The sequence below is a fragment of the Brassica rapa genome, chromosome A10, assembly GCF_000309985.2.
Source record: "Brassica rapa cultivar Chiifu-401-42 chromosome A10, CAAS_Brap_v3.01, whole genome shotgun sequence".
NCBI classification, from domain to species: Eukaryota; Viridiplantae; Streptophyta; class Magnoliopsida; order Brassicales; family Brassicaceae; genus Brassica; species Brassica rapa.
In genome coordinates this window covers 15134160-15155842 of record NC_024804.2, presented here as the reverse complement: position 1 = coordinate 15155842, position 21683 = coordinate 15134160, and the positions used below count along the sequence as shown (strand labels likewise).

Sequence of the window (21683 nt, the reverse complement as noted above, 5' to 3'; positions counted from 1 at the left end):
TCCGTAAAAATGTATTCCTCTCGCACTTTGTGATCAGTGGTCCAATGTCAATCTCTAATAATATTTACACAGATAAATATCTTACAATAATACTACTATAAAATAATTAATAATTTCTGGGTAAAAATTCTAAAATAGTTTCAAGCAAGTGAGCGCCACTTTTCTCCATACTTCACAACACCCCACGCCTCATTATTACACCCCCTCTCTCTACATACTTAGTACTTACCAACATACTAATTCGTAATAGGTAGATTTTAATTTTCCTTAACCGGGCAATTAAAGAGAAAGTACTTTAGAACCAAAACAATCAATTTATCAGGAAAATAAATTAAGACATCGGCGGATGTGAACAAAAAAAGAAAAAAAAGTTACTGGGTACAAATGTTTGGGCATGTGAAGCAGTGTAGTAAATAGGAGTTAGATAAAGTGATTGGTACGAAATGTTCTAACTTCAAAAAGAGAGATCACAGAGAATCTGAGGACTGTAATTGCACAAAACCCCTCGATGGCTTTGTATGAAAAGGACACCACCACATAAAGAGACAGGAACAGCAAGTGGATCATGTGAGTGATTGCACAACATCATCCAATGGGTCAGTTTTAAAAATTTGCTGGGAAAGTTAATAAGTTATACTTTTTTTGGATCAAACTGGGGAAAGTTATACTTGATAACGTTTTTTAGTAGTTGTGTGTACACACTTCTTCAATTGGAATGTTAGGTTATTAAGCTTTTTGCACTGAGATGCAAACTATTATTGGTAGATAGATATCTTGTGCTTTTGCTTTGTAATGTTGTAGTGGTTTGGAAATGGATTCTGAAAGTCGTGGTTTACCATCAAGTGACTAGAGACTCTTTTTGAAGCCATCAAGTTTGGATTTTACATTGTTGAGAATGTTCATTATAATGCTCTAAACAGTAAACACATCAATTTACTATGAATGACAAATGAGTATTACTATTATTCACGTAATAAACATGTAAAAATAAATAATTACATAAAAAATTATCATTGAGTTTTTTAACGATAATAATTGTATAAAATTTCAAAATCCATTATTAAAAGCCATCTATTTTTATTTCTAAAGAGCAATCAATTGCATCGTACAATGAGCATAGGATTCCCACTATTATAAATAGTTGTTGATTGACAAGTTGATTTACCAATTACCAATTACCAATGATCATATGATACTATCCTACTATATAAAATGGACTAAATTCAAGGCTTTTGAGACTATCCACCTCAACCAAAATATTCTCATAAAAAAAAATTAGCAATAGACATAATTTAGAAGATAATTAACTAACACAACTTTTGATATTTCTAAAAATTTCAAATTTGTAACTGCTAATTTATTAATAGAATCATATATCTATATTGAATTATGTTCTATCTTTAATCTTTAGACTTTAAGGGGTAAATAAATTATTAATTTATAATATATAGTTTATAACTTTATATTGTAGTTATAAATAAAGAGAAAATAACCGGGAAGGGTGAAGAAGCTCATGTAAAATTATGTAATTAAAATGGTAAAATGGTGAGTATGATGAGGTGAATCTAAGAAAATTTGTTGTACAAATTATGGTGATTTCTCCGTCCACTAAAATGATTTAAAATAAAATATATATTCACATAAATAAGTCAATATTTGTTGTTGTTTTATTTGGTAAGATGTTAAAATTATCATTTTCTGAAAGGTTACACTGTTGCTTTTAAACAACTTATTACAGCAAAGAAACAAAAACAACCAACAACAACTCAAGGTAAAAAAAGCCTTAAGGAGGTCTTATACAAGAAAGATAAAAAAGAAGTAGAGAAGAGGAGAAAGAAGAACTTGCCGGGTAAGAGAGGAGACGGTTACGCATCATACGGTCGAGAGAGGCAAGGATGACTGATGAAGGTGCGAAGACAGCTGTGAACACACGAGCATTACGCTCTTTCCACAGCAGGTAGATGGCTGACTGAAAGTAGAGCTTGATGACTAGAGTAGCATGCACATCTGTGTTGACGCGAGGTTGATTGATCCAGGCTGCAACAGAGTGTAGATCAGCCGGAAGAGAAATCCAAACTTCAGCAGCAAAAGGCTCCCATATCAAGCGAGAGAAAGAGCACTCAAAGAAGAGATGATGGTGAGTCTCTATTTCCAGATTACAAAGGACACACGTTCCTGAGACATTTAACCCCTAACGCCTCAAGCGATCTTTGGTTGGCAGTCTTCTCCGCAAAGCCAGCCATGATATAAACGCATTACGTGGAATATGTTCCTTGAACCAAATAGTCTTGTGCCAATATTTGTTGTTGATAGTGTTTATATTCTTTTCTGACATTAGTATCCATATTTTTTAGTAAACTGATCCAAAGAGATTAGTTTGTGGAGCTAACCAAACGAGGATTATAGTGTTTATTTTTGAAAAAGTAATAGGTTGAATGATAAATGGCGTGCGTGTTTTTTCACATGGAAATCTGCACATATATTAAAATTGTAAGATTTGAATCATAGAGAAAATAGCGTATATGACTGAAGATGGTCCATTCCGAAATTAAAGATGGTTAAAATTATTCTTTGTCAAAATGCATAGATGTGAATTTTATATGAATAGAGTTCTCTTATGCCTATAGGCTCTTCGCAATTTGAAGAAAAAAGAACATATTGTGTGAAAATCTTTGGCTCGGTCAAATTTTATCCAATTGTTTAAAAGCCCAAAAAACCCATATGTACTGACTTTTTGATATTTTTTTCTGTGATTTGAATTTAAAAATAGATAAAACTTTCGATAAGTTATGTAAACTCAGAACAAGTATTTAGTTTTAGAAAGCATTTACATGTTTCAAACTTATAATATATACATATATAATGTTTAAAATTATGCATATAAAACCTGTGTAAATTGTGCCTAAATATGTTTCTCTTCTTTAATGTGTTAATTATACTATATATAATATTATTTTAAAATTTCAAAAAGTTTATGTAACATACAAAAACTATCAATAAAACTATAATTCTCCATCTACAACAAGAAAAATGAAAAATTATAAACATATAAATTTAAATTAAGAAAAACTGACATTAAAAATACAAGAAATTAATATAAAAAAACCGACAAATAATATTATAAATAAAATAAATTTATAAGACACAATCCGCGCGAAGCGCGGAAAAAATCTCTAGTATCTTATAAAAAGACGGCAACATATCAAAACAAATTGGGATGCAAGGAAAAAAAAATGATTTAGTTAGTGTACTTAACAGATGAAATATGAATGGGCTTTTCGATTTCTTTGGGCTTAAATATATTTAATTATATTTACAGTACTTCATATTTATAGGTTCAGATCAAGGCCCAATATGTTTGGGTTCATTAGCATAAACAATGTTCCGAGTTTCAAATACGAAATATACAACAGTGGGTTAACAAGGGTGAGACTTATGTAAAGTTCATATGGTGGAGCATCATGAAATGTGAAAACAAACAGAAACTTTTATATTGAACAAAAAAATTAAATGAATCAGTAATGAGATAAGCTAAGAAATGATAGGTTATATATCATCAAGAGAGAGAATAACACAAGCACCAGTGGTCTAGTGGTAGAATAGTACCCTGCCACGGTACAGACCCGGGTTCGATTCCCGGCTGGTGCATATTTTTTAATTTTAAAATTCCTCCAGAGCTATTTAAAACTGAAGGTCAGCGAACTGTATGATACTATTATATCTTTCGCTGTCAAATTTAGTTATTTTGTATGCTACATCGTATATCAACATATCTTGAACTCAAATAAAGATTGATGGCATTCTCAAAGTCAATGCTTAACAACAAAATGGACCGTGTACATCTCCTCCTCCTCTTCGTCTCCGCCGCCGTCGCAACATGGCCAAATAAACCTCATGCATTAATCCAAACGGTGATCAAAGACCCAATCACCAATCTGTACTTCACCTCCATCGACATAGGAACCAACATCACCGTCTCCGTCAGCTTCGTCATCGACCTATCCCAACCTTACACCTGGTTAGACTGCTTCTCCGGCTACTCTTCCTCTTCTTATACTCCGATCGATTTTGACTCCCCCAAATGCAATCTCCACAACCCCACAAGCCCTTTCAATGTGCCCACACCAGGTCAGAATATTCAACTATACATTGATTCTAACTTTATAAAAACATAGTAAAAAGAAAGTCTTTCAGATTGGTGGGTCTGCTCCGGCGCCGGAGAAAAAGTCAAACCTGGATGCTCCGACCATCCTTGTGGGATAAACCCCTACAACCCCGTGGATAACACGTCACGTGCTGGATCCTTGAGCGAAGATGTAATGTTCTTCTACTCTACACCTGACGGCTTAAGCTTCGGATCTCGATTCCAGTCTCCGCCGGTGACACTCGCCTGCGTCGGCCGGAGAAGCTTCGAGGGGTTTCCTTCGGAAGCTCAGGGGTTGCTTAGTCTGTCAAGAAACGCACTTTCTCTCCCGTCGCAGCTCTCTTCCAAATTCGCGCTCTGTTTGCCTTCGAAAACAGAGGACTCTGGTTTCGGAGATCTTTTCATCGGCGGCGGTCCGTACTTCCTCCCGCCGTTACGTGACGACGCTTCTACTCTCTTCACCACCGTGTCGCTGATAACTGACAAAGCCTCAGATGAATACTTCTTCGAGGTCAAATCTATCGAAATCGATGGAAAGGCGTTACGTTTAGAGAGTTCGATAGTCTCTAAGCTCAGCACGGTGACTCCTTTCACCGTTTTGCACCGTTCGATCTACGAACGTTTTGTTAAAGAGTTCAGAGGCAAGGCCAACGCGAAGAATATGGTCGAAGCAGAGACAGTAGTGTCTCCTTTCGAGGTATGTTATAGAGTGAAGAAGGGGTTTAAGATGGAGGATGTTCCAGTGATTGATTTAGCGGTGGGGAGCAGTGGCGGGAGATGGAGAATCTACGGCTGGAATTCAATGGTGGTTGTGAAGGAGAAAGGTGTGATGTGTTTGGCGTTTGTGGAAGGAGGAGAGATGATGGTGATTGGAGGGTATCAGATGGAGGATAACTTGGTGGAGATTGATCTTCAGTCATCGAAGCTTAGTTTCACTTCTTCTCTTCGTCGACATAACACTTCTTGTTCTCGTTTTAGACCAGTTGCAACAGATTGGTGTCGTAAAGACACCAATTCGTGATGGATCGTTCGTATGTTGTTAAACTGTTTTGAGATTCTTTTGCCTTTCTTCTTGAATCTGGCCCAATAAGGAAACCACGAGTATTGGTCAAGCCTAAAATAAAAACATTAAAGCGGAGTGAATTTTATTCGGGGAGATTTGAAATGATTTTTTTAATGACTTTTAGATGATTTTAGCTGAACTAAAGAAGTTAGAATGTAAATCGGTATATAAGTACTTAACTAATAAACTTTAGGGAAATATCTTAAAATCACAACAGAAATTTAAAATCTACTAAAATATATTAATTGGAATTTTCTTGTCAAATAGTATCCCAAAAAATACTAGGTTTATTTTATTATTATGAGTAGTAAATGATCAGAGCTAGAAAAATATATTCGTAGGAATCCATATGAGATCTTCTGTCGACAGTAGTAATTAAAATTCATATTGTCTTTAGAGTTATTCTTGGGTTCACCCCTAGGGTGAACCTTTAGGTTCACCAACCAATAAAAAATTGTTAGTTTAGATCTAATATCTTTTAATTAAGAAAACCAAATAACTTGGCAAATTATATTATTTTTTCAAAATAAAATTTCAAAATAAATAAAAATAATATATAAAAAACGAATTTAAAAAAAAAATGTTGTCAACAAAACACTAAACCCTAAACTCTAATACTAAACCCTAAACTCAAATCCTAAACCCTAAACCCTTGGGTAAACCCTAAATCTTTGGGTAAACCCTAAACCCTTGGAAAACACTAAACATGTTGTCAACAAAACTCTAAACCCTAAACTCTAATCCTAAACCCTAAACCCTTGGAAAAACCCTAAATCCTTGGGTAAACCCTAAACTCTGAGGTAAAACCTAAACCCTTGGAAAAACACTAAACATTTGGATAAATTCTAAATTATAAATCTTAAACACTTAACTCTAAATTTTAAAAACAAATATTTTTTTTAGAACTATTGTTATTTTTATTTATTTAATCTTTTATTTTTTATTTTAAAAGCATAATATAATTTGGCAAGTTATTTTGTTTCCTTAATTAAAAGATACTAGATCTAAAATGACAATTTTCTATTGGTTAGTGAACCTTTTAGGTTCACCCTAGGAGGTGAACCCAAGAAAAAGTCTTGTGTTTATGTATGATATCTGGACCACATGGTTCACATGAGCGTGCATATATTTTTACTATTTATTGTGGTTGCTAGATGGTTAATGTACAATTGTACATAGAGCTGCTACAAAAAAATATGAAGGAACCCATGTGAGATTATCTTGCGATCGAGGCAGTAGCAGTTAAAATACAGAATGCAACTATGTATGCGATCAATGATATCTAGGCCACATGGTACACATGATATAATAATTTTCTTTTAAATCTCGTGGAAGCCAAAGCTATATATCTATTTCGGTGTGATTTTTAAATAGGTCAACGTTTTCGTACTTAGGCATGCATTGTTCCAATGCTTGATTCGCTGCATTTTCACTGGAAAGTTTTTTTTTTTGAAAGAATTCACTGGAAGTTTTTATATGAATATCTCACAGCTTAAAAATAACATATTAGAAAATGTATAAAAAAAGAAGGAACGGCTGAGCCGCCTTTAATTGAGATCTATGGAAAGGCTATGAGTGATGTGAGAGTTGTTTCCGTCGCTAAGGTTTGTGTAGTAGAGGTTTGTGCCTTTGTCTTTGATCAACGTAAGTGGGTCTTTGGTTTTCAGACGCTGGCGTCGAGGGAAGTTTGTAAAGCTTGTGTAGTAGGGGCTTGTGCCTTTGTCTTTGATCAACGTAAGTGGGTTTTTGGTATCTAATAAGGAATAGGAACAAGTTGATCAAAGAAGGGATTGTTGTATGGTAACTACAATGGAAGTGATATTTGTATCATATAATAATCACAAACTTTACCGTTCCCGTGAAGGGTCATTGGTATCTTTCTAGCAAAGATTGGGACCTTGGGTAGGTTTATTTACAAGCATTCTATTTTTGTTATTACCAATGGAAGAAATAACTATTATTATGGAAACTTTTAGTATTCGCTTTTAGATTATTAATTTAGTTAAAAATGAGATCAGATAGATGATGGAGTATGACTGATGTTTAAATAGAGTAGGAAGTAGATAATGAAAAAGAAGATAAAATAAATTACTTGCAATTTTTAAAATTTGCATGACTTGATTTGTATAAGAACTGATGATAAATTTTATTCAATTTTTTTATTGGAACACAAGTAAAAGCTGAAATAGTCAAAGACGATATCTTTATAACATCATGTGTGAATGATCCTGTCTCCGGGAAGGCCACGCAGAACAGCTAGTCTTATGGCTCAAGAGTGAGTCACTAAAAGCCATACGCGTTGTGCTCAAATCGAATTCGATCATATAGTCTTGAAGCTGATGTGTCCCAATGACCATCGGCTCAGTAGGTTTCTTTCCTCCGTCGGCGAATGCCAAGCAAATCACCGTCTCCAACACTCTCACCACCGTGTTCGCACCGTGAAACTTCCACTTCACCTCCCCTGCCCTCCCTGGCAGCCCAATCTCTATCACCGGCACGTTCATGAACTCCTCTACGTCCCTCCTGGAACTGCCTTCTTCAAAGCAGGTTTTAAATGGTGTAAATCCTGGGAACTCAGGCATTCCTGGGACCTCGGACATTCCTATTTCCTGTAAAAACATAGTTAAATCCAAACAGATATGATCAGCAAATCTATTACACACAAATATTTCAAATCGAAGATCAAAAATCAAATTTATTAGTTCATTAAATAAAACAGTCTTGTTATTTGTGTGTAATAGTATATAGAGTTAACTACGTTTTCACAGATAACAAAACTAAAAGAGTTTTTTTTTTGCTGTTTAAACATTTAAAATAAGTTGACAAAATATTATATGTATATATTATTAAAATAAAAGTGTGTTATTTAATTAATACCTTTGCTTTAAGCGTAAACGCACTAGCAAGAGCATTGTAGATATCGGTTTGTAGAACGGTGTAAGTAACCACCGTGCTGAGCTTTGCTCCGCCTTCAAGCAAACTTGGGTTCAACGATAAAGGAACTCCGTCGACGTAGATTGACGTGGGGGATATTATATATTTTCCCGACTCAATGTTTTTCAACGGCGTCAGATTCATCGGAATGGGATTACTGCTACCAGTGAACGGCGGGATAATATAGCCGTTAACGCCACCGACATAGAAATGACCGACGTCGAAGACGGAAGAAGGCAAGCAGAGAGCGAACTTGGGGATGACGTTAAACGCTCTCGTCACCTGTCTCCAGAACGGAAACTCTCCGGCCGGGGAAAGACCGAGAACTCCGGCGATCGGAAGGGAAAGGCCTTGGGTGGCGCAGGAGAATGTGAAGCGGGGGAGAGAGACTTCGGAGAGTTGTCTTCCGCCGTCTGTAGTGGAGAAGGTGGCTTTGTCTTGGACTACACGGCCGGTGACGGGTTTGCCGAGAGGGTTTGGTTGGCGGTAAAGACAATATTTTCCGTCGCAGCCACTGCCGGGGATGGACTTGCAGGTGGAGCTCTGGCAAGTGATGAGGCGGAGCGATGATAAAGATTTGAGTTCGCGGCAGTTGAGCCACGTTAGGTTGGTTTCGAGATCGAGGACGAGGGTAGCGTAAGACTTCTCGGCGGATCCGATGTCGAAGGCGGTGTAGTATTGTTTGGAGGGTTCGTGTTTCACGATCGGAAGAAGGTATTGGGCTTCTGACATCAGAGTAATGGAGGCAAACATGGAGATAAAAACGATGAGCCGCGTAAGGCCACCCATCTTTGTTTTCTAGGTCGTTTTTGTTGGTTTACTTGTTGTAAACGTTATGACTTTGATTGTTTGTTTGTGGATGGAGATGCAAGGTATTTATAAACGTAAAATAAACTTTGTATCTAAGAAAATGAAAATATTTTATTTTATTAGTATTGTTTAATGTTTTGAGCACGTTGAATATGTGTCCTAGTGTTTAAATTACGGGCACTTCCGCGTAACGAGACTATTATATATCTTTTTGGTAAAAAACGAGACTATTATATGCGTGTAATAGATATATGATCACATGACAACAGCTAGATTATATTTGAAAAATTGGAGAAATGTCAGTGGAACTTGCAGGATAGTTTCAGTGATCATTTTAATTAGCGCTGCTCAACTCAAGTATCAATATAATTCACGTGGTGGCTACTTATTATTTTCTTATATTTTTCGAAGAAGTTAGCTGACTTCTTATGCTAGATCTTAATATATGATCAAGTCTTGCTGGATCGTGGAATTGATATAAACAATTACATACAACTCGAGTAAATAATAACCATCACATATTCACACGTTTAAGTTTAAACTTCATTGGTTCATGGCAATGCCTTCAAATTGCCTGAAACATTAACTCATTGCTCATCTAGATAATTATTGACACCTAACTCATCATAGAGTATTAATTAGCTATATCTATCTCTCTTTTTTTTGGTCAAAGGTTTACTTCATGATTAGCTATATCTATCTATACCTATGGTTAAGCTCCAAATCCTAAACACATGCTTTCACAAGAAAATAAACAAGGCTGGCCGTTTCTAAATGAGTTTATTAGAAAGAAAATAAAGTATGTAAAAAAGAGAGGAGAAAATAATCTCCTAGTCGATAGACTTTGCCATATTTTTGAAAACTTTTTTTGAAATTTGTCATTTTTCGTAGATCAATATTTTATGGTTATTCAAAGTTCGATTGAGAAATTCAATGGAATTTCTACCTAGTGATGATGGTCTTAGCACTTAATAAAAGGAGAACAAGTGAATATGGAATAGAAATATCTTATAAAGAGCTTATTAAAGTGCAAGAACAAATGAAAAGGAAGTAATCTTAGATTGTCACTAATTAAGGACAAATATATTTTAACTGGTTAATAAAAAGATTAAAAAGGAGTGTGTTGCACCAAAGCAAATATCTTATTTAATAGCCGGTTCTTAGTTTTTTTAGTTAAAAGTTAAAAAACGGATTTTTATATTCCGATAAGAATCCACCCTAAAAACCCCCAATAATCATACTTTAAGGCTACTTCTCTTGTTTATTTAACATCATGTTTATATATACAAATAATACTCTTTGCTAGGAAGCCCTACATACATCGGGGTTTTCCCATTTATTTAAGCTTATAGACATTGTGTCGGACTTGTTGCTTAGACTTGTAGCGTTGGACTCCAATACATGGTTTGTTTGTTTAAGTTCAGGAACCTACTCTGAATCCTATCTCTTATGTGGATGAGTGAACTTACTTTCTCTATGGATCAGCAAATGAATCTAAAGACTACTTTTTCTGCAGGAAATCTTGGACAATATACTTAAATGGGCTATATCGCCCTATAATATTTACATGAGTCATATGTAGAGTCATTCTTGGGTTCACTTCCTAGGGTGAACCTCTAGGTTCACCAACCAATAGGATTGTTTTATTTTATATTCGATATCTTTTAAAAAAAGAAACAAAATATTGTACGCATTCCCGCAAAAAGACACTATTAATTATGCATACGACAGATATATATACACCTGATAACAGCTAGATTATATTTAAAAATTAGAGAAATGTTGGTGGATCCTGGAGGATAATTTAATTAAACATTTAAGCTCTGCTCAAGTATCAATATAATTAAAAAAAAGTATTAATATAATTCGCGCAGGAGCTACTTCATATTTTCTTAGTTAACTTCTGGGACTGATCTTAATATAGCAATATATGATCAACTCTTGCTGGATCGTGAAGTTGATATAAACAGATACAATATACATACAACTCGAGTAATAACCATCAATGCGTTTCAAATTCACCGGAAACTTAACTTATTGCTCATCTAGATGAGTCTTTGACAACTAACTCATCATATTGTGGGCGGATGGTATAGTAGAATAGCTGAGCCCAAATTTAGTTCTAACAAGCTTACTTTATTGGTCAATGTGGAGGAAGAAGAAAATTCATCAGATCACAAAAAGATGGATTCGGTAGATCTCATGACACCTATAGATAAAAAAAATTCTTCGAGAAAGACATGTTCAACCATCAACAAAGGTTAAGGAGATGCATGGGCAAACCATAAGTCGTGAACGGAAAAAAAGGACGTAAAACCATGATGGACGCGTTTAAGTTGTTTCAGCTGCAAACACCTAAGTCAATCGGGTTTAGAAGATTTCATTGTTTTATGGTTCATTATGATATTATGTTCCCTTTATTTGTAAAAGTTTTTAAAAATTGTTTGACGTGGACGGTAGATCATAGCGTGTAGTATTTCGTATAACATGCCAATCCTCTTAATAAACACAGCTAACGCAGAGCCACACAATGAAATGACTGGACACAAGGCAAATACGAGTACTCGCTATTTTACATGTACTTGCTATTTGACTTGTGCACGAATAATAAAATTTCTGACTTGTATTTAATTTGTTAAAAACACGAATTTACTTTTTCAAATATTTGATCAAAAATGAATTACTTGCAAATTATTTGTTCATTACTTGCTATTTATAAATACTCGTCAATTATTTTAAATTATTTCTGAAAATTTAAAAATTACTTACTAAATATTAGTTTATTAGAATTAGACATGAAAATTTACTTATTTACTCTACTAAAAAAAATAAATATTGTTTAAAGGAAATATTTATGCATGACATAAAGAAACGAGTTTAAGCCGAATAACGAACAATGAGATTAATATCTTATTTAGTAATGGGCTGTCATGTTAATTAAACTTGTATTGGTATTAAATTAATATCAAAAACAAGATAAATATTATTTTGTAAGTAATAAGTATTATTTAAAAAGTAATAAGTATTTTTTTTTTTTTTTTTGACGTCAAAAGGCCATTCTATTACTCAAACTTGAGGTGGTCTGGGTAACCAAACCGGAATAGAACAACCAATAAAAAGTAACTCCCTATGGAAGGATCTTGCAGTCTTAGCTAAAAAATCTGAAATCTGATTGCGCGCCCGTGGAACATGAATGATGCTGAAGTCCGGAAAGCATATCTGTAATGTCTATATTCTCTCCAATTCTGTCGCAAAGCTTGGCCAATCTTGAGGGTCCTTTAACATTGCAATCAGCTCCTTGCAGTCTGTCCCAAAGTTCTGGCATGTTGAATGTTGAAGCATATTTTCCATCGCCCACCGCAGTGCTTCTACTTCCGAATGCAAAGCTGATTCACGTCGAGTGAAATTCTTTGTTCCCATAAGTTGAATATTCCCAACACTGTCCATCCATACCCAGCCGCATCCGCTAAAGTGAGCAGAAGATGTCCAAGATCCATCTAGCAAGCATATATTACCCAAACGTATGACTTGGGCTATCCCAGGGATATTAGCTTGAACCACTGGTTGTAACACTAGTTGCACCGCTTCATTAGCATCGACATGCATGACATTCACTCTCTGCGTGTCGAACTAGCTCCAATGGATCTCTATCTATTCTTCTTATAAAAAGTAATAAGTATTTTATAAGAACGAATAACGAGTATTTTGTAAAATGAGTAACACATACCAAATAACGAGGCAAATACTGAAATATTAAATGATACTTCATATTTACCTTGTCTTTTAAAGTAGTAAAATTAGTTTTTTTTTTTTTTTTTTTTTTTTTTTTTTTTTTTTTAGTAAAATTAGTTGATTTGTTACTCGACTTGGCAACGCGGAATGCTTGAATTTTAAAAGCCGATAAAACGAGTATCGAATAATGATGACAATCACGAGACGTCAAGGAACTCGTTTAATGGACCAGAAAGATAAATGGTAACATAATATCCACTAACAATATTAATTGGAACTGCTTATCAAATGATATATTATTATGATTACTATAAATGGTCAGATCTCAGATGCTAGAAAATACATGTCGGAACCCATGTGTGATTTTCTATCGAGACAATAGTAATTATGATTTAGAATGTGTTTATGTATCCGATGAATGATAGCTAGACCACATGGTTTACATGATGTATGGATATATTTGTTCATTGTTTATTATGATTACTAGATGGTCACTGGTTAACAACATACATAGAGATGCTAAGAAAATATATGAAGGGACCCATATGAGATTTTATGTGGATATAGTTGTAATTAAAATACAGAATCCAGCTATGCGTTGAATGATAGATATCTGGACCACATGGTTCACATAATTTCTAAATGAAAGCCCTAGAAATATTATGTTTTCTAAACTATATATATATATACTCCATACACATTATTTGTGAATATAATTCACGCAGGAGCTACTTCATATTTTCTTAGTTAAACCTCTGGTTCCTGATCTTAATATAGCAATATATGATCAACACTCTTGCTGGATCGTGAAATTGATATAAACAGATACATACAACTCGGGTAATAACCATCATACCTTAAGTTTAAGCTCATGTCAATGGGTTTTAAATTCACCGGAAACTTAACTCATTGCTCATCTGGATGAGTCTTGTTTCTAGTCTTACAGTATCCACTTTTAGATTATTAGATAGATGATGTGTATGCATGAGTGATGTTTAAATAGAGTAGTAAGTAGATAATCAAAATGTTGGGAAAGAGAAGAAAAAATAGATGTCTCAGGTCCCTACTTCTCATAGTTCTTATTTGGAAATGTTTTTATTTTGTTGATCAATAAATTTCAAATTTCAACAAAAGAAAAAATATTAATATATTTGAAATTGCATGTCTAAATTTTGTAAAATAACACACAAATTTTGCAAGTCTCACAATTATTAATAAATGTACAAAATTATTAAACATTAGGGGTAATATTAACTTTTAAGGAAGGAAATAAACGATACATTTAAAAGAAAATGTCGACAGTTTTATTTAAATTTTTGATTGGAACACAAGTAAAAGCTGAAATGGCAAAGGGGATCTCTTAATGTCATGTGTGATTGATTTTATTTCTGGGAAGACTACTTGGCACAGCTAATGTTATGGAGCACGAGTGGGTCACTAAAAGCCATTCGCGTGGTGCTTAAATCGAATTCGATCAAATAGTTTTCAAGCTGATGTGTCCCAACGACCATGGACTCATTAGGTTTCTTTCCTCCGTCGACGAATGCCAAACAAATAACGGTCTCTGATACTCTCACCACCATATTCGCACCTTGAAACCTCCACTTCACCTCCCTTCCATTCCCTGGCAGTCCAATCTCCATCACCGACACATCCATGTTCTTCCCTGAAGCACCTTCTTCGAAGCAATGTTTAAATGGCGCATGTCCTGTGGTCTCAGACATTCCTATTTTCTGTGAAAACAAATATTAAAACCAAAACAAAGATGAGATTAGTAGACTTGATATACATAATACTCAGGATGTTTTAAAATTGTCCATATAAATTAAGAAAACATTTTTTTCATTTTCTAAACAAAAACATCATTAAACATTTTTTTACATTTTCTAAACAAAAACATCATTAACTATCTCCTAATTATAATTTGACTAATAATGAAATATACAACAAAATACAGCATCAAAACTTTAATAAATTTTAAATTGAAAATATTATATAATATTGAACAAAAAGTTACCTCTAAACGGGAGTATTTGAAATCGAATATTAAAAAAAAAAAATCAAATTTATCAGTTCACTAGATAAAAAGTTTAGTTATATAAATACCTTCTTTTTGGTATAAAATGTTGAGTATATAAATAAAATACCTTTGCTTTTAGCGTAAAAGACTGAGCAAGTGCATTGTAGATATCGGTTTGTAGTACGGTGTAAGGAACCACTGTACTGAGCTGGGCTCCGCCCTCGAGCAAACTTGGGTCCAACGTTAAAGAAACTCCGTCAACGTAGATCGACGTAACGGAGACTAGATATTTTCCCGAGTCGATTTTCAGCGGCGTCAAAGTCATCGGAACGGGGTTACTCCCACCGAACGAATGGGTGCCGATATAGAAGTACCCGAGGCCGCGGCCGTAAGAAGGCAAGCAGAGAGCAAACTTGGGGATGATGTTATACGCTGACGCAATCTGTCTCCAGAACGGGAACTCTCCCGGAGAAAGAGCCACAACTCCGGCGATGCGAGGGGCCATGCCTTGGCGGTATTTCTCGACGGCGCAGGAGAATGTGAAGCGGCGGGAAGGGGCTATGGAGATTGGTTTTCCGCTTTGTGTAGTGAAGATGGTGGTGTTGTCTTGAACTACACGGCCCGTGGGCCGTGGCCACTGCGGTGTTTTCACCGAGAGGCCTTGGTTGCGTGTAAAGACAGGTGTTTTTGACGTCGCAGCCATTGCCGGGGATTGATTTGCAGGTGGAGCTCTTGCAACTGACGGCGCGGAGTGATGATAATAATCTGATTTTGCGGCAGTTGAGCCACGTTAGGTTGGTTCCGAGATCGAGGAGGAGGTTAACGGGAGACGACATTCCGCCGGCTCCGATGTTGACAGTGGTGTAGAATTGTTTGGTGGGTTCGTCTTTGGTGACCGGAATAAGGTATTGGGCTTCTGATATCAGAGTTATGGCTGCACACATGGAGACGAAGACGATGAGGTGAGTAAGGCCACCCATCTTTGTGTTTTCTAGGTTTTTTTGTTTTGTGATTGTTTGTTTGAGATGAAGATGACTATTGGAGATGTATGGTATTTATAGATGTAAAATAAACTTTGTATCAAAGAAAATGAAAATATTTTAGTTTTATATTAGTATTCTTTAATGTTTTGAGCACGTTGAATATGTTTTCTAGTGTTTACTATATTACTAGCATTTCCCGCAAAAAGAGATTATTATGCATATAATATATATACGCGTGACAACAGCTAGATTATATTTAAACAACTGGAGAAGCGTCGGTGGATCCTTCAGGATATAACTTACTTCTAGTTTCTAAGTTATAACATACTTGGTGTAGTTAATTACAAACTTACAATATTGTGTGTCTTTAGATTTTTGTATTGATCATCCTAAACCAACTAACCAAGTGTTATTTACGGAGGCTTAAAACAAAAATGGTTTAGTGGATTTGATTATAAGACACATCTCTCTCTATCCTTTTAAACAGTAGACCACAACAACAGGAAGAAAACGAAGACTTGTTTCTTTATGTTTGTACAGGGCTTTTTCTTAGACTTGTAGCTTGGGACTGTAATACATGGGTTATTGCTGTGGATAAGCAAATGAATCTACTGACCATAATGTTTTCTGCAACAAGTCATAGACGATATACTTAATTTTAATAACGAACATATACTATTGGAGTATTGGTCTATATCGCCAACAAATTTCGTAAATTTTACTAATTCCTTAAAATCGCAACAGGTTCATAAAATCCACTAAAATAGTAACTGGAACGGCTTATCAAATGATATACTATATATATGTGTATATTTTTATTAGTATGATTACTAAATGGTCAGATGCCAGAAAAATATACGTAGCAACCCATGAGATTTTCTGTCGAGACAGTAATAATTAAGATTCATAATGTGTTTATATGTATGCGATGAATGATAACTACACCACATGGTTCACGTGATGTATGTATATTTTATTACTTATTTATTATGATTACTATCTGGCCAACGTACATAGGGATGCTAAAAAGTACATGAAGGAACCCATATATGAGATTTTATGTCGAGATAGTATTAGTTAAAAACTTAAATTACAGAAAGTGCGATTAATGATATCTAGACCACATGGTGATGAAATCTTCTTTCTAGATTTTGCGGAAGCCCTAGAAATTATATGTTTACAAATCTATATATAGAAGGTGATTGGTTGGGATGTAAAAATTGAATTTAACTTTAATTTTCATCCACACCTTAAATATTATTAATTATATTTTATCTTAATTTTTAAAGGTACAACCACAAAACTAAAGCTACACTAAAAATATACAAAAAATTATTGTAAAAATCTTATTTTCTAAAGCCCAATCTTTTTAGCTGTAGAAAATTTTAAAGCAACATCCTTTAAAGCTAAATCAAAAAATTATACAGAATAAATTCTAAAGTAAATTTTCTACAGTTACAGCCTAACCAATCACCCTCAATCTGGAACAAATTGTGGATTAGTTAAACATTTTCGTACTTACCATACATGGTTTCATTGATTAATTAGCTAATTAATTTAAATCATTTTTACTTGAAGGTTTTCATGTTGATATTTTTTAAAAAATGTTAGAAATGAACACTACAAGAAAACTCAAGCTTAACGAAGAATATTAACGAGGAAAAAAAAACCTCGTAAGTTTACGTCAACTTTACGAGGATTTTACGTGAATAACGGTATCATCGTTATTTCCTCGTAAACTAACGACAAAAACCGTTCGTCGTAAAGTCGATGTAATGTGACGTGTCATTTACGAGGAAATAACGATGATATCATGTTTCACGTACGTTCCTCGTAAAGTGGACGTAAACTTCGCGTCTTATTTACGAGGAAACTATTTACTTGGATTTAGCGAGGAAATTTTGAATCCACCAACTTTGTAAGTGACACACGTTTTTTTTTGCACCTAATTAATTTTGAATCCACCAACTTTGTAAGTGACACACGGAGATTATTGAAGTCGAATTTCCAGGGATACTGAAGCTGAAATGCGTCCTCTTCAAATGTGAATGGTTCGACCCCGTCGTCAACATAGGTGTTCGGTCTAACAAATTCGGTGTAGTTGATGTCAACGGTGGACGACGGTACAACAAATTCGAGCCTTTCATCTTAGCTTCACAAGCAGACCAAGTTAGCTTCCTTTCATACCCTCGGATGAGAGATTCAGGTATAAATAGGTTAGCAGTGATCAAAGTAACACCTCGAGGACGAATCATCAGTGGAGAAGAACCACCATTGCAAGAAGAACAGATAAATGGAGTCGAGGAACCTGAACAAGAAATTGATGACATCCTTCTCATTGATCCGCATAATCACGAGTACGAAGATCTTACCGATGATGCCACAGACGAAGCTGTTGAAGACGAGTTTAATGAAAATGAAGACATTTCTAGTGATGACGAGAATGTCGATGAATCCGATTCATGTATTTTCGATTTTGTGTAGTTTGTTTTATGAATAAGGTAATGTGAGAGTTTGTTTTATGAATAAGGTAATGTGGGAGTTTGTTTTGTGAATAAGAAAATGTGGGCCTTTGTAATTCCTCGTATAATAAAACGCGGGCCTTTGTAATTCCTCGTATAATAAAACGCGGGCCTTTGTAATCTCTCGCTGTTTCGTCGTAAAAAAAAACACGGGCCTCTGTAATTCGTCGTAAAATTACGAGGAATTTGCGACGGAATGTAATCTTATATATACACCCCGAGCGCTCACTCTTTCTTTCCTCTCTACTTCCTCTCCACTTCCTCCCTGTTTCGTTGCAATGGTAAGCCTCTCTAATTCCTCTCTAATTTGGTTAGTTTAGGTAGATTAGGTGGTTAGTATAGGGAATTTAGATAAGTTTACGGATCTTATGTTATTTAGTGTTGATTAGGTGGATAATGTTGGAAAATATATTGTTGACGAAAATTTAAAAAATTAAATTTTTTTCTCAGGTTCGAAAAGGTAGACTTACTGCCCATTACAGAGAGATGTTCGGTGAGCCGGATAATCGTTTAGACCCGTCGTCTTCATCAGCTCCCGGTTCTTCGGGACAATGAGACTGTCCCCGAGACTCAGTACACTCAGAGAGTCTTTGGGTCTCCTTCTTCTAGAGGACCATCGGTTCCTCCTCCCCCGATGACCATGCGACAACGAAATCCTATTCCAGGCGAGTCAACATCCGACACACATGCCGAGGCGGATGTAACGGCGAGGAGTGATGAATTTTATCGGGCGATTCACGACCCTTAGTTCTTTTTAATTTCGGTTCTTGTATTATGAATTCAAAACTTATTTATATATAAAATATTTTGGTTTTGATTTTTTTAGAATTTTAATTTTATTAATAATTTAAATAATTTAAATTATTTTTTTAATTATAATTTTTTATATTTCTGTAAAATAACGAAACGAAGTAAATTCGTAGCTAATTTTGCGACTTCTTTACGTGGAAGCTTAACGAGGTTTTTACGAGGAATTGTTTACAAGGAAATGACGTGGAAAGTTCACGTGGTCTTTACGAGAAAAGCTATCAAGGTATTTACGTTTACTTTACGAGTATTTACTTTCGAGTTATTTACGTGGGTTTTACGAGGAACGTCTTTCGTGGTATTTACGAGGAAATTTAGCGACGTCCTTACGTGGAAGCTTTACGTGGTCTTTACGACGAAATATTCCTCTTCGCTTTTACGACGAAATTATTTTCTCGCTATGTTACGACGAATTAGCGAGGATATATGCGTTACGACAAACGTATAACGACGAAACGGGTTTCCTCGCTAATTCCTCGTAACACTGCTTTTACGACGAAGTCACGAGGAAAACTGCCTTCGTAAAACTTGTGTTTTCTTGTAGTGGATGAGTTTTTCACTGAAAACATATCCGTCACCGAGATCTATGCCCATAGCCTTGGCCAGTGGAGAGCTAGTGTTGTATAAATTTACTTTCCTGATTAGGGGAAATTATATAGTAGTAACTGTAATGGAAGTAATCATGTATTTTATTGTAATAAAGTTCTCTACCATTGTCGTGAGTGTTCTTTGGTATCTTTCTAGCAAAGCTAGGACCTTGGGTAGATTTCTCTAGAAGCTTTTTATTTTTCTTATTTTCCATGACAGAAATAACTATTATAGAAACTTTTAGTATTTGATTTTAGATTATTTACTTACTTTAAAATGATATCAGGTAGCTGATGGGTATGACACATATTTAAATAAGAAAAAGTTGGAAATAGAAGAAAATAAATATTTATATTTTTGATTTTCATGTCTTATTTTTGTAAAAACAAAACTTAAAATTTACAAGTCTCACAATTATTCATAAATGTGTGGAATTCTTAAAACTTTAGACAAATAAACAATATATTAAGAGAAACTGATGATAGTTTTATTAATTTTTTTGATTGGAGCACAAGTAAAAGCTGAAATGGCAAAGACGATCTCTTCATGTCATGTGTGCTTGATTCTATTTCCGGAAAGGTCACATGGAGCAGCTAACTTTGTGGAGCAAAAGTGAGTCACTAACAGTTTTAAGCGTGGTGCTAAAATGGAATTCGATCTTATACTCTTGAAGTTGATGTGTCCCAATGACCATCGACTCAATTAAGCTTCTTTCCCCATCGATGAACGCCAAACAGACCACCGTCTCCAATACTCTCACCACCGCATTAGTACCGTGAAACCTCCACCTTTTCTCTCCTGCCCTCCCTAGCAACCCAATCTCGTACGTTCATGAACTTCTTCATGTTTCTCTCGGAACCACTTTCTTCGAAGCAGTGTTTAAATGGCGCAGATCCAGGGATCAGACATTCCCATTTTCTGCGAGGTTCTAAGCATTAGATTAATAATATATTTCATATCTAGTATCAGTTTTTAGATATTCGGATTTAAAAAATATTTTTCCATCCTTAAAGATATTTTGAATACAAGACACAATAGAACTAACCTTTTTTTACTACCACCAGACTACTTACACTTTGGTCAGGTTTATTTGTATCAATTTACGAATAATCTTGTTATATAGTACCTCTGCTTTAAGCGTAAGAGGTTGAGCAAGATGAGCTTGGCTCCGCCCTCAAGCAAACTCGGGTGCAACGGTAAAGGAACTTCATCAACGTAGATTGATGCGACTGAGATTAGGTGATCAGATCCAACGATTCTAAACGGTGTAATAGTCACAGGACCACTAAAACTATTACTGCCTAATATAGAAATGACGGGTGCCGGAAGTAGCAAACAGGGAGCGAATCTCAGGATCTTGTTAGACGTTGTATCATGGGATTCTGATTGCATAAAACCGTGGGCAATTAAAGAATTAAGGAAAGAGCATCTCGCTTCCACGAGAACCCGTTCTTTGTTCATCGTATTTTGATATCAAGTAATGTATATTTTATTTCTGTTTTATTCAGGGCCGGCTTATGCATAGGGGCACGAGAGAGTGGATTCCGGTCCCAGTTTTTTTGTTTGCATAATTAGTGTTAAAAAGAGTCTGATTTTTAAAAAAAATTAACAAAAGAGGTTTAAATTTTTAAAATTATCCATAAAATATATGTAAATTTTTTGTTGAGAAACTATTTTGTCCAAAGACCCATGATCTACTTAAGTCGGCACTGGTTTTTCTTTTGTTATAACAGCGATCTTTATTAGTTATGGAAAGATGATACATGATCCTCATGTAGTATTTTTGATAAAAAAAAGGATGGTACATAGAAATGATATATCAATGTATCTTGAACTTGGGATCTCTGCTTTGCCAATATTAGAACTTTGAGCATGAGAGAGATTGCAGAGTTTGTTACGGGAAAAGAAATATTGTATTACTCAAAGTTATGTTTACAACTTTACAATCCCAGTATATATATGGGTGGTTTAGTAAATGGAAGCTAAACCAGTTGGTTAGGTAAAAGGAAGCCTTAACCAACATGTAACCAATTCCTATAATCTAATACCCCCCTCTCAAGATGGAAGGCACAAACTGTGA

General features: G+C 35.0%; 2 protein-coding genes, 1 non-coding gene and 1 pseudogene across 3 annotated transcripts; 2 read left to right on the top strand and 2 right to left on the bottom strand.

The window, feature by feature from the left end:
- The first annotated feature begins 2986 nt into the window (after nt 1–2986).
- LOC103845784 (probable aspartic proteinase GIP2) lies at nt 2987–5292 on the top strand. Its single transcript, XM_009122670.3, has 2 exons — nt 2987–4128; nt 4195–5292. The coding sequence occupies exons 1-2, from the start codon at nt 3795–3797 to the stop codon at nt 5163–5165; spliced, it is 1305 nt and encodes a 434-aa protein (XP_009120918.1). The 5' UTR covers nt 2987–3794; the 3' UTR covers nt 5166–5292.
- TRNAG-GCC lies at nt 3578–3648 on the top strand. The gene has a single exon. It is a non-coding gene; the product is annotated as a tRNA-Gly (tRNA).
- A 2036-nt stretch (nt 5293–7328) lies between the features above and the next one.
- Nucleotides 7329–11739, bottom strand: LOC103845783 (probable aspartic proteinase GIP2). The gene is made up of 2 exons (XM_009122669.3): nt 8085–11739; nt 7329–7816 (listed from the first exon to the last, which is right to left on the bottom strand). The coding sequence occupies exons 1-2, from the start codon at nt 8928–8930 to the stop codon at nt 7412–7414; spliced, it is 1251 nt and encodes a 416-aa protein (XP_009120917.1). The 5' UTR covers nt 8931–11739; the 3' UTR covers nt 7329–7411.
- Nucleotides 11740–12732: 993 nt separating this feature from the next.
- Nucleotides 12733–17767, bottom strand: LOC103845782 (annotated as a pseudogene).
- Between the last annotated feature and the right edge of the window lie 3916 nt (nt 17768–21683).